The 14,024-nt window shown below is 45.2% G+C and overlaps 1 protein-coding gene across 4 annotated transcripts in view; it reads right to left on the minus strand.

Annotated features, from left to right (window-relative positions):
* The window catches only part of EIF5B (eukaryotic translation initiation factor 5B), a 138,706-nt gene that overhangs the window by 118,109 nt on the left and 6,573 nt on the right, over positions 1–14,024 (minus strand). For 2 of the 4 annotated variants that reach the window (XM_085899779.1, XM_085899778.1), the window contains exon 2: positions 5,236–5,315. The exons of the other annotated variants lie outside the window; for them this stretch is intronic. In XM_085899779.1, coding sequence (XP_085755905.1) covers positions 5,236–5,315 — 80 coding nt within the window. The remainder of the gene's footprint in view (positions 1–5,235; positions 5,316–14,024) is intronic. 4 annotated transcript variants of the gene reach the window in all.

The following is a 14,024-nucleotide window of genomic DNA, read 5'->3' on the forward strand; positions in this document are numbered from 1 at the left end:
GTCTGTGTGCTACCAAGGCACACTGGTGACATCACTGCTGTGAAACTTGGCATGGGGTTCAGTGTCAACTAGACTATATGCACATGTATGCATGTAGATTTGCATCATATCACTGCAGTAATCTTGTGTTCCAAATGCTGCCTAATTTACCCAATTTCTGTTAGGTGGCTGCACCTGAATTGACAGGATGTGCCGGCGCGGGATAGCCGAACCAAAGATGGAGGGTTATAGCTGTCTGGATGGTGTACAGATCACACGGGAATTAAATGGAACTGGATGAACGATCGGACTAGGTGTAGGGCAAAAGCATGAACCTAGTTGAATCCCATAGAAGAAAGCGCACATGGTCTAAGATGGTAAAAGGATAACCCCTCGACCTGAACCAGTGAGAGATGGCCACACCTACCTCATTCAAGTGGAAAACTGACTGGAGCAGGTGCTGTCTTTGCCAACAACACAAGAAGGAAGCTCTGACATCACCACTTGCAAATTCAGCAAAAGCAGAAGAGGATGGCTACAGAAACATTGCCATGAACCTTCCTCAATTCCATTCGATAAATGCTCTGCCAATCAAAATTGACCCAGCAAGACTCAATGAGGGTGGAGGAATAGAGAGCACATCGAGACGGAACAATGCTTCCTATCATCAAAACTGTAGACGTTTGTTCAGCAATTCAAAATATCAATGGGTTGCAAAAATAACATTCTGCTGAAACAGATGCAGAAGAAAAGAGCACAAAAGTTCAAGGGACAATTCCACTTACAGTGGGGAGAACAAGTATTTGATACACTGCCGATTTTGCAGGTTTTCTCACTGACAAAGCACGTAGAGGTCTGTAATTTTTACCATAGGTACACTTCAACTGTGAAAGACGGAATCGAAAACAAAAATCCTGAAAATCACATTGTACGATTTTTAAATAATTAATTTGCATTTTATTGCATGAAATAAGTATTTGATACATCAGAAAAACAGAACTTAATATTTGGTACAGAAACCTTTGTTTGCAATTACAGAGATCAGACATTTCATGTAGTTCTTAACCAGGTTTGCACAGACTGCAGCAGGGATTTTGGCCCACTCCTCCATACAGATCTTCTCCAGATCCTTCAGGTTTAGGGGCTGTCACTGGGCAACACAGATTTCAGCTCCCTCCAAAGATTTTCAATTGGGTTCAGGTCTGGAGACTGGCTCGGCCACTCCAGGACCTTGAGATGCTTCTTACGGAGCCACTCCTTAGTTGCCCTGGCTGTGTGTTTCGGGTCGTTGTCATGCTGGAAGACCCAGCCACGCCCCATCTTCAATGCTCTTGTTGAGGGAAGGAGGTTGTTGGCCAAGATCTTGCGATACATGGCCCCATCCATCCTCCCCTCAATGCGGTGCAGTCGTCCTGTCCCCTTTGCAGAAAAGCAACCCCAAAGAATGATGTTTCCACCTCCATGCTTCACGGTTGGGATGGTGTTCTTGGGGTTGTACTCATCCTTCTTCTTCCTCTAAACGCGGCGAGTGGAGTTTAAACCAAAAAGCTCTATTTTGGTCTCATCAGACCACATGACCTTCTCCCATTCTTCCTCTGGATCATCCAGATGGTCATTGGCAAACTTCAGACGGGCCTGGACATGCGCTGGCTTGAGCAGAGGGACCTTGCGTGCGCTGCAGGATTTTAATCCATGACGGCGTAGTGTGTTACTTATGGTTTTCTTTGATACTGTGGTCCCAGCTCTCTTCAGGTCATTGACCAGGTCCTGTCGTGTAGTTCTGGGCTGATCCCTCACCTTTCTCATGATCATTGAGGCTCCACGAGGTGAGATCTTGCATGGAGCCCCAGACCGAGGGAGATTGACTGTTATCTTGAACTTCTTCCATTTTCTAATTGCGCCAACAGTTGTTGCCTTCTCACCAAGCTGCTTGCTTATTGTCCTGTAACCAATCCCAGCCTTGTGCAAGTCTACAATTTTGTCCCTGATGTCCGTGGACAGCTCTCTGGTCTTGCCCATTGTGGAGAGGTTGGAGTCTGATTGATCGAGTGTGGACAGCTGTCTTTTATGCAGATAACGAGTTCAAACAGGTGCAGTTAATACAGGTAATGAGTGGAGAATGGGAGGGCTTCTTAAAGACAAAACTAACAGGTCTGTGGGAGCCGGAATTCTTCCTGGTTGGAAGGTGATCAAATACTTATTTCATGCAATAAAATGCATATTAATTATTTAAAAATCATACAATGTGATTTTCAGGATTTTTGTTTTAGATTCCATCTTTCACAGTTGAAGTGTACCTATGATAAAAATTACAGACCTCTACGTGCTTTGTAAGTGGGAAAACCTGCAAAATCGGCATTGTATCAAATACTTGTTCTCCCCACTGTATTTGAAAATCAGAATGCTTCTTATATGAGAAAGAAATTGCATCATCTGATTTAAGAAAAGCAATGACAATGAAACTGAATGAGAGAATAAATCAATGTGCCAAGACATTGAGCGATGGAAGACTCCTCGCCATACTCAGTACTGGAGATGTTGTGGCACAGGAGTTGAAGTACCACCCAGCTTGCTTGGTTGCACTCTACAACAGAGAGTGGGCTTATCTAAATAATCAAGAGTATCTCAATAACTCAGATTTGATCACAAAGGAAGCCCAGTTGCATTTTCAGAACTGGTCACATATATGGCTGAGGCAAAGGCTGCTAGTGAACCGGCAGATCCAGTGATATTCCGACTTGCAGATCTGGTAAAAACTCTACAAGCAGCGGCTTGAACAACTGGGTATTGAATCACCAGATGTGAATTCGACAAGGTTCAAGGATCAGCTAATGTCCCAATTCCCCAAACTGGAAGCTCATCATCAAGGACGAGATGTGCTGCTAGCATTCAAGAGCGACATTGGTTCTGTTCTGGCACAGGCATCAAAATACTGGCAGAAGCAGCAGCAATCATACGTAAGGAGATGCTTGAGCACATACTTGAGCACAAATCAACATATGACAGCACTGAGGCCATTCCACCATCACTTTTGCAGTTTGTGTTCATGATTGAACATGGAGCAGACATCAAGTCCCAGCTGAGCTATGGTGCATCTAAGTCAGATGTTGCTATTGCACAGCTCTTGCAGTACAACTGTTTTAGAAAAGAAGAAAAAGGATCAACGACACACAGGCATGCGAAAGATCGGGAGACTCCTTTTGGAATGTACATAGGCCTGTCAGTATATGCAAAAACAAGAAAGAGAAAACTCATAGATATGCTGCATGAAAATGGGGTCAGTGTCTCTTACAGCAGAGTGTTAGAAATTACAGGACAGCTTGGGGAATCTGCACTAGCTACGCTTGAAGTAGATGGTGTAGTTTGCCCATCAGTTCTCCGAAAGGGATTGTTTTCCACTGCAGCAATGGATAACATTGATCATAACCCAACAGCCACAACAGCACAGACATCCTTCCATGGCACAAGTATTTCCATCTTCCAGCACCCCAGCTCTAGAAATTGAGAAATACGTAACAGTCAAACCAGCAAACAGCAAGACAAGGAAGGTGCCTGAGTTGCCAGAAGCATTTGTCAATATACAGCCAGCATACCTAGCAAAGGCACCATGCCCCCCACTAACACCAATCACAGTCTTACCAGATCCTGCTTCATTCACTTCACACCTGAAGCAGGAGTTTGCCTGGTTAGAAAAGGTGGCCCTCACTGAGAAAGTGACTAACGCTATCTCCATCACCTGGTCAGCCCACCATGCATCACAAAAAAGGAGCCAGCCATTTGAAGTTAGCATCTCGGCATTGCTGCCCCTACTTCATGACCAGGCCCATTTGGTAGCAACCGTCAATCATGTAATGGGGAAGATCCAAGACAGTTGCATTCCTAAATCCAGGACAGATTCCTGTAATGGCTGCTGACCAACCACTGTATGCTCTGGCCAAGCAGGTGCAATGGCATTGGCCTGAGTATGGTGAGGACAAGTTTGTGATCATGTTTGGAGGTCTACACATAGAGATGGCAGCTCTGAGGTCACTCGGAACTCTTCTTCATGATAGTGGGTGGATCACAGCCCTGGTTCAGGCTGGAGTGGCCACATCAGGCACTGCTGAGTCATTCTTGTCAGTCTCTAGCATTACACGGACACGGCAGGCCCATCAAATCAGAGCATGTGCTCTCTACAAACTGATGAAGGCAGCATTCAGTACTTACTGTAGTGACATACCCGACAGTGCAGATATCCTCAGCTTTGAAGACTGGAGTGAAAAAAAAAACGCAGATTTGAGAGCACAGAGAAAAACGCAGACTTTCGGATCATCGGCATCTCCCGCGATGAGGCTGAGTCTTTGGGCCTCACTCAATCACCGCAGGTTGGTCGGTGGTCTTTCTGTCTTCTACCGTCTCCTCTCCAGCCTTGCCCCCTGCTCTCTCTGCGATTTGTCCCCACCACATTTCCTCAGGGCGCTCAAGGTCCGCCAACAACCCCCTTCTGGTAAAACTACCAAAATCACGAATCACTGCTCATCTTCACTCGTTCATTCCTCTTTTTTCCCGCCTTTGGAATAAACTCCCTCACTCTATTCTTTCCCATTCTTCCCTCCAGGCTTTCAAAACAGCTGTTCACCACCACCTCTCATCATCCTCCATCCAAATCCTCGATCTTTTCTACCCCTGATAATCCACCCAAGCCCACTTCCTTCAAATTCCCTGCTTTCCTTCCTGAAAGTCCCTGTAATGTCCATCTTCTATTCCCCATGTTCCCCATCCCATTCCTCTCCCTTCCACAGATCTCCTAATGTGTCTGTTCCCCACTGCTTTGTTACTCCCACTCCCGCCCCTCTTGTCTCATGCCCCCTTGATGTGCGTTGTGTGTTAGCTCTCACATGAGCCTCGACAAGGTATACAAAAAACAAACAAACAAAAAAAAAGTTTCAATACTGGGATCTTGTGTTGGCCATGGAGCTCACCACTCTCACCTTGATCCAGTCATTCAGAAGCAGATTTTGGACTGTATCGAGATGCACTCTCACAGTTGATACCCTACTTTTTTGCCAATTACAATATCAATTATGCAACATAGCTGCCAGTTCACCTGAGACATGATGTCTTTGGACCTGCAACATCCCGAGGTGGCAAGAGAGTTTCACAAGGGAAATTTTGTTGTCCACAAATCTGAAAGAGTTTTCTGCCTCTGGCCATTGACCAAGCACATGAACAAAATAATGCCATCATCAAAGGTGATGGCGGAGCAATCGGACTTACAGGGGATCCTGCTGCCCTTCGAAGGTGGACGGTGGCTGGGCCAGAGGTGTGTCGCTTGATTGCCGAATATGAAGCAGTTTCTGGAACAAAAGATGCAACCATCAGCAAGAAGCACCATGAAGACAATGAAAGTGCTCAACACACTTTCTTTGAGAAGGTGAACAGACTCACTGTGGTTAGGTGCTCGAAGAGATGGGAAATCCTTTCAAGGAAGAATCAACAGACCTTCTTGTCTTGGATACCAAGGATATTGATGAGCCTACAATGGCTGAAATGATCAAGACACACCAGAAGAGATGTAGAGAGCAGTTCAATTCATTTATAGAAGCACTAGGAAGTGGAAACTCTCTTCAGGGGGGAAGCACATTCTATCAGCCTATCAAAAAGAACAAGATCACCTTCTTCAAACAGGATCAGGCTGGAGGCATGTCCAAAGAGAAGGTGATAAAGGAAGACTGTCATTTATTCTCACGACTGTTCATTTCCTGTCAAAGTAGAGAATGTGATTTACATGAGTTCTTCCAACATGAGAACCAGTCATTCACTGCATCTCTCAGTGATGGTGGAAAGCTCCACACCTGTCAGAAGTCCCATCTGGTTGACAGACTGGAAAATGAAGTGGCAATGCCAGATGCATAACCAAAAGCAGATGCAATAATATTAGATGGCTCTGCCCTGATCAATGCACTACCTCCCCATTCATCAAAGACATTTGAAAACTATGCCAGAGAAGACATCCTTCCCAGGATCAATTCATACGGAAACAAGTTTAAATTAACCCATGTGGTATTTGACACATACCAGCAATGCAGCTTGAAGGCTGAAGCAAGGATTAAGCGCGTTAAAGGAACCAGACGAAGAGTTATTGGGAGCAGCAAAGTCCCATCCAACTGGAAAAGTTTCTTGAGAGATGACACCAACAAGACCGAGCTGTTCCACTTCCTAGCTGACAGAATATCAGTCACAGAAACAACAAACCCAATCATTGTGACAAGAGAAGATTCAATCAGCAACCAGGTGATACCTCGACATGAAGTAGCTCCATGCACACATGAAGAGGCAGATACCCACATTTTTGTGCATGCTGGACATGCTGCAGTGCAGGGAAATGACTCACTTATAATCAAAGCAAATGATACTGATGTTGTTGTCATTGCCATCTCTGTAATGTTATCTCTGCAGAAGCTGGGCCTGAAGAAAATGTGGATTGCCTTTGGTCAAGGAAGACATTCACAGTGGATTCCTGTACATGAGCTTGTCATCAAGATTGGAACAGGAAGATCCCATGGAATGCCATTCTTTCATGCATTTACTGGATGTGATGTTGTCTCTGCCTTCCATGGGAAAGGGAAAAAAATCTGCATGGCAAACATGGAATGTGTGTTGTGAGGTAACTAGCACATTCATCAAATTGAGCCAGAAACCAACTGAGTTTGATGAAGATGACCTGCACCACCACCTAGAGAGGTTTGTCGTGCTCATGTATGTTAGGGTTGTGTGCAACCATACATGTTAATGATGCCAGATTAGACCTCTTTGCACACAAAGGTCTTATGATGCTATACCACCAACTCAAGCTGCACTGAAGGAACATTCAAAACGAGCAGCTTATCAAGCAGGATGCATCTGGGGTCAGGCAACAATCCGCCAGCCAGAAGAGCACAGTCCCAGTGACTGGGGTTGGAACAAACAAGATGGTATCTGGAGGATATGCTGGACTATCCGTCCTTCCATTGCAGCCAGCTGCCAGCAGTTGACCAAGTGTGGATGCAAGAAAGAATGCGGTGGAAGATGTAAATGTTTTCGGTGTGGCTTGAGCTGCACAGCACTCTGCAGTTGCACGTGTCTGGAGTAGCAAGAAAGGACAATGACTCCAGTTACTTGATGTACATTGTGGCATGATTTGTTCCCAGTTTTGAGACACTGTGCACCCAATTACACATAACATAACGGCAAAGGAGCTGTTTTTGTCCTTGTATTTACATGTATGGAACTAGTCAGTGATTGATCCCGTCCAAATAGCATTAACCAAAGCATATGTTACAAGATTCCGTCCAGAAACTTTGAAAAGATACTGCTATAGTTATCTTTTCATTTAACATTTTTCCTGGCCAAAATGAGTTAAGCTATATGTTCAAGCAAGTTAAATTGTGTGTTCGGCAAGGTTTAATGGTTTGAATGAAAATTGGAAGATTTTGTTCAACTTTAAATGATTATGCATTTACATTTTAATGTGCGTTTTTGCATTGAAACCGTGAAAGATGAATAAATCATCTGTCATATTGAAATTTAAATGGATCCTGTGTATGTTTTGAAAGATTTTAAAGATTCAATGTTAATACTAAATGTTAACATAGATCGCTACTCCACCCTCAGTGGTATAATCTATGAACTTTTTAATACATTGACTTAAAAAAAATAAGTTTCGTGATACAAGGAGGTCTCTTGGATGATAATTAATGGCAAAATCAGGTTTGACATGTCAAAAAAACATAGACACTTGTATCACTCAAATCCATCAACAATCTTCAGAGATATGGTGAAAATGGAGTTTTGGGTTAGAAATTTGGTGGCCATCTTGAAAAATGGTGGCCATCTTGGATTTTCACTTGGCTCATCGACTAAATTTGAATTGTCCCAATGTGAATGTTTATGCTTAGTTTCATGCTTGTATCATCATTTGAACGATTTTTTCCATTATTTCCTCCAATATGGAATAGGCAAAACCTAGAAGCGAATGTAGAATTCTTCTTACATTCGCTTCTGACTTTACCTACAACTTGTTCACAACTGTATACTTGCCAACTATACTGTGGTACGTGTAAGCGCCGCACAGCTGATGATTTTGACGCAATTTCCAGTTACTTCGGCCTGGATTCGGGATCAGCGATCAAATAATGTAAATCACGATGAAAAATTTTTTTTTTGATGAGGCGGGAGATATCTTTATTAAAATCAGTGGAGGAAATATACACCATGTCTGATATTTGGGTCTTTCATGTCTCCGACGATGCCTTTATCTCCAAGCATGCATCATTCCCCATGACAAAAACCGGAGGGAAAAAAAACCGGAAGCAAAAGGGTCATAGCCAACGACACGGATCCAAATTGCCAGGATATTGTGTTGTTGTTGTTTCCTATTCTCTCATGTGCATGCGTTAAGTATGAAGCTCATTACGTTCGCTACTAATGGCCTTGCAAGGATGATTGATGAATAGTGATTATGGACATGGTTCGTGTTGTTCGTGTTGTTGTGCATAAGGGAATGCTCCACTTAGTCCCATGCAACTTGATATGTGCTGTGGAGGGCAGCAGCCCATGAAATTCATAAAGTAGCTTTGAAATTTGGTATTTGGGCTCAGCACATGACATCCACTGGGGAACAAGGTCCACAGATGGGGTTATAGTTTTTGATTGGATAAGTAAACATCGAAGAGAATTCACATTGTCATAATTTTGGTACACCAAGTAAACAGCCACCCAGCAGCATATCACGGGTGCCACCATTTACGATGGCAGTGACACTCCAGCTGCTCTTAGTTTCTGCCTTCATACTCTGTCAGGAATTGAATCCATTGCATTGAAACATTTCTATTCTGCTTGCAGAATGGAAATTAATATACAAAGGGTCCTGCTGGACAAAGGGTCCACCGTCTCTGCTGGACTACAGTAAGTCTCAAAAGTGGTCGCAGTCACCTTACATTCGTGGACGTTTTCATTGAGATTGAGGCTTTTCCATCGATCAAGTTGAGGGTGCTCCGCTTCGTATCAGCCATGGCGAAAATAACTAAATTTACCTTGAAGAAAAGTCATCATCAATTTTAATTTTCTTTAAATGTTTTCTGAAGCAATACCGGTTGAGAGTGCCCCCTTCGAGTCTGAGAGGTCGACGGTTCGAACCACAGCCACGTCATGCCCAAGAATAAAAACGGTAGTTGTTGTTCTCTTGCTTGATTCTCATTCTTTAAAAACACAGACAAACATATTGTGACGTCCACGGGACTTGAACAGTCCTGCCAACGTAGAATGAGCCGAAACGATGGAGGCGGTTTATTTATTTATAACCCAAAGATGGCGGTTCTAACCGCTCTACCGCAAACGGGACGAGGAAGGTGGCACGAGTCACTTTTCACCGAGTTGATGATGTTTATTTGACGGGATGACGGGATGGTGTGGGATCGGGCGTGGGGAAAAACACAGACAATTCCAATGAATATACAGATCTCAAACCCTCTAAGGCGCCAAGCGCGCACACACACACACACACACACACACACACACACACACACACACACACACACACACACACACACACACACACACACACACACACACACACACACACACACACACACACACACACACACACACACACACACACAAACGTAGCTATTTCTGGTGGTCAGGCTGGACCGTGGTGTGGACGCAACTGTCCCTGGATCGGCGTCGGACGAGCTGGCCTTGCTCTCGTCAGGGGGGCAGGAGAAACCGTGGTGCTGTCGATCTCCTGGTCTTGGCCCAAGTCCGCTCACAGCCGCCAGGGAACCAGTTCTGGCGCCAAGTTGCGAGCAGGAGAGGGAGGCAGGTCCGCCCGCCGTTCGACCCCGTACTCCGAGTCAGCAGAACCCCAGAGCCAACCAAGGTGAGGCACGAGGCTCAGCAAGGCTCCAAGACACGATGAAGAACACGATCGAATCAGCACAACAACAAGGACGCTCTCCGCGCAACAGCCTCCACACCAAAAAAACACGATCTTTTTGTCCCGATCTTCTTCCTCTTCCTTTTCGACCCCGAACAGAACCTTTTTATCCTCCTGTCCTCGTCACTTCCAATCGAGCCGTTTATTGGCCCACCACCGTAGCCTTCCGCCAATCGTGATCACGGGGCGGAGCCATCCGCAGCCCTGTCCTGTGACGTCACGGCCAGCCTCCAGGGACTACTAAAAGGGGTTTACGCAGACACGCTTACCCTATCCCGTGTCCCTATCTAATTACGTGACAATTATCATTTCCCCTTTGAAGAAATGAACATTTACTAGACAACTTATCACCACTGAATTGCTACTTATTACATCGAGATCCTGGTAAACTCGAACAGCATGGCATACCTAATTAAACATCCTAATTACCCTTTGAATGCATACCCCCCCTCAAACGTAACAATATGTTGGCAACCATAGTGCAGGTGTTGATGGGCCCAATAGGTTCCCCCTGTGTTAAAGTTTTCTGTAAAGGAACTCACATCATTGTGTGTGTGTGTGTGTGTGTGTGTGTGTGTGTGTGTGTGTGTGTGTGTGTGTGTGTGTGTGTGTGTGTGTGTGTGTGTGTGTGTGTGTGTGTGTGTGTGTGTGTGTGTGTGTGTGTGTGTGTGTGTGTGTGTGTGTGTGTGTGCGTGCGTGCTATGCACTCCTAAACCTCTGGACGGAAGTAGTTGAAATTTGATTGTTGTACTCTGAGTTGGCCCAGGAAGGTTTTCATACTAGAATACACAATTTGGTGTCTGCCTTTCTGTCTGACCGTGATACATTTGGTCGTTACTTATCCAATCTCAACCAAGCTTGACAGGACGACGATTGGTCAAACGATGGAGGTTGCAGCGATTTCATTTTCCCCTCGCCTCCCTTCACTGCCCAAGGGGGTTTTCCACCCTGGGCGAAATCCGTTTTAAGGTGGATAGATAGCTAATTGTGGCATTTTTCCAATTAATATTATTCCATGATAATGGAATAATATTCATGTTATTACAAAACAATATTAATACCAATAATATCCCCCCCACCCCCACTTACCCAAGGGGTTTTCCCTCCTTGAACAAACACCATGTTAAAATGTATAAAAAAATAGCTTATTGTGGCGAACCCCGACCAGAAGTAAAATAATACATATTGTTGCGGATTTCAGCCCGCCGGTGTGCGAACGACCGCGTTGAACCAATAGCGACCGCTTCGCCCACCGAACGTGCAATCCAGTCGCGGATTTCCGGATCAACGCCGAAAACCAGCCACGGGTGTGGTTTAAGCACACCACAGCCTAGTCAATATTCAACCCGCGCTACAGAGTTAATCGCCGAATTGTCGATATACCTAATTAATCGCGTGGGCAGACGACCGAGACTGTACCTCAACGGGGCCGCTTGGAAACGAGCCGCTTAAGCAGCTCGCTTCGTTTTGGGATAACCGAGCTGGGTATTTATTGCGCAGCCCCGTTGGACCCGATCACTTTATCGGCTATTTAAAAACCAACTATATTCCGAACACAGAACGGCAGTTCAATTAGGGAAAAGGACGCAACAAACGGGTTAACGTTTAAACAAGCACATTCATTGAATAAGCGGCACATATGCAGTCATGCAGTCATGTATCAAGCAAGGCAAGACACGCATGCAGTTTGCAATTGACAAAGGCAAAAACAAAAGCACGCATGCAATTATGTAACATGCAAGGGACAAACCACGAGCAATGCAAAAGAGCTACTACCTTCTATCTATTATGTACACACTTAACAGTTCTTAACTTAACAGCCACAATGTTCATACAAAGAAACAAAGGAAAAACCCCATCCAAGACAAGGGGTAGACTGGACCCCTCGGGGTCTTTATAAACACAGCCGTGTAGAGCACAAAGGCTCCGAGAGACCGGACTGGCTACCTTGTCCCTCCTGGTGACTCGCTCGGGCGACCCTCGACGTCCCCTCTCCCGCGACCCACGGGAAGGCACGGTAGGGCAAGGCCACGCGCCTTGGCTCCGCTGCGCTCCGGTCCCCTTCCGCGGCTTCACACACTGCCCACAACTCCGACACGACACTCTTTCCTCTCCTCCACACACCTCAACAACCTCCAGCAGCCCACTCTCGTTCAGCGCCTCGCCCCTCCCTTCCGCCCCCTCTTCCAGCATGCGCGGGAAACTTCCAGAAGGGCGTTTTCCTCGCCGAATCGGGGCCGCTCATTCTTCTTTTTTATAGTTCGTGTCGCTTTATAATCCTTGGTGTTGAGTTATTCTCCTGCTGCGTTGGCCGGCGCAGATGTTATTCGATGGGAGTGGGGCCGTCGTCTGCTTTTCTTCCCGATGAATGCCAGGCTTCTCGCAACCGTGTGCCGAGGTGGAAATGTAGTTGTGGTTGTGGTGAAGGTGGTTACAGTGGTTGTCGTAATTGTGGCATGGCTGGCGTTTTGTGGTGGTCGTGAGGGTGGTGTGGTTGGGCGGTGGTGGTTAAGGTGGTTGTTGTGAAGGCGGCTGTTCGTTGTCTGTGGGGATGTTGGCGGTTGACGAGAAGGTGGTTGTGGTGATCGTGGTTGTTGTGGTAGTAATGGCGGTTGGTCCAAAATAACGATAGTAAAAGAAAAACGGCCAACTCAAAGATCACAGCCATGCACACGAATAATTGCCCGTTAACCATCGGTGGGGAAATCTACCTGAACACAGACTTATCGAACAGAACTGATCTAAGGACCTATATGGTGCTCTGCGAATTTCCACAGCCGTAACAATATTATAAACCACAAACACTTATGATTACCTTTTTAAACAGTCGCTACTGCTGTTTAAGACTAAACTGAAAGGGAAGAAACACAACGTTTTTGAGGAATTTTATGCTTATCATGTCCCACACAAACTAACAGACCTGAGCCGAGATCTACTGTGAGCTATATAACCCAGAGAGGATAATAACATGACCCTTCCTGCTGCTCCTGTAGGGAGTGGGTGTACTAGTAGGCTTAAACATAATAAAACCGAGACCGAAGTCGATGGCGTGCCACCGCTAGTTACCATGCTAACCACCAAAGAAAGGTGGCATAAAAGTTCCACCAGGAATGAGCTAAGATCAAATTTTGAGTCAAACAATTCTTTCCCGTTTTGACCCCTGTGGACTGCAAGTCTCCACCCCATGGGAGCATGAACCGGGGGTCAATTCCAAACATATTTCACGCGTCCCCCAATGTTGATTGCAAATACAAAGCTTCATTACAAAAAATGCTTTAAAATGTGCCAGTAATTGCATCATTTGGGACTTGACCATTTGACCCCAGGCAATGATACTGCTCTTGCACCTTCATGCCATGTGGTGATCATAACTACCAAGTTTGGTGAATTTCTGCAAAACCGTTTAGGTCTTTAGGAGATAGCGTGACTGATGGATAAGACAGATACAGAGAGGCAGAAGGAGCCGAGAACATCACCCCGTTTTTTTCTTCTTCAAAAAGCGTGGGGATAATCATGGTTGTGGGGGGACAGGAGTTGGGACGCAAGTTGAGATGTGAGGCGAATTCTCGATGCAAATATGCATCTTTGCTTGTGGTGGGAGTGTGTGTTACAAATCGCAGCTCAATCTAAACCACAAATTCTCTGTGTTATAGTATAATGAAAACTACAGTCATCATAGCAAACCGTATGGATCACACGTTACATGTTGTCTGATGCCAACTCTACTCATTCCTGCTTGTTTAAGAATTGGAAGCATTTCATTTGCTTTTGTTGCCTGATTGTACAATATGTAAAAAATATTTCCATCCACACAGCTGATTCACATTTTATGTGTATATATATACATACATATATATATATATATACATATATATATATATATATATACATATATATATATACATATATATATATATATTGTTGCGGATTCAGCGGTGGCGGGATTCGCACCCGACTCTTGGCCCCAGTGTTAAAGATCCACGGTGGGGGGATTCGAATGCCACCCAAGTCAGCTCCAATCCGTAGCCAGCTTGGGTTTTCGCACCCTTCTCTCAACAGCAAAATGTTGAATATTCGGCGTCACTTAACC

Source organism: Eptatretus burgeri, chromosome 10, assembly GCF_056783735.1.
Source record: "Eptatretus burgeri isolate ZD-2024b chromosome 10, Ebu_testis_v1, whole genome shotgun sequence".
Taxonomy (NCBI): domain Eukaryota; kingdom Metazoa; phylum Chordata; class Myxini; order Myxiniformes; family Myxinidae; genus Eptatretus; species Eptatretus burgeri.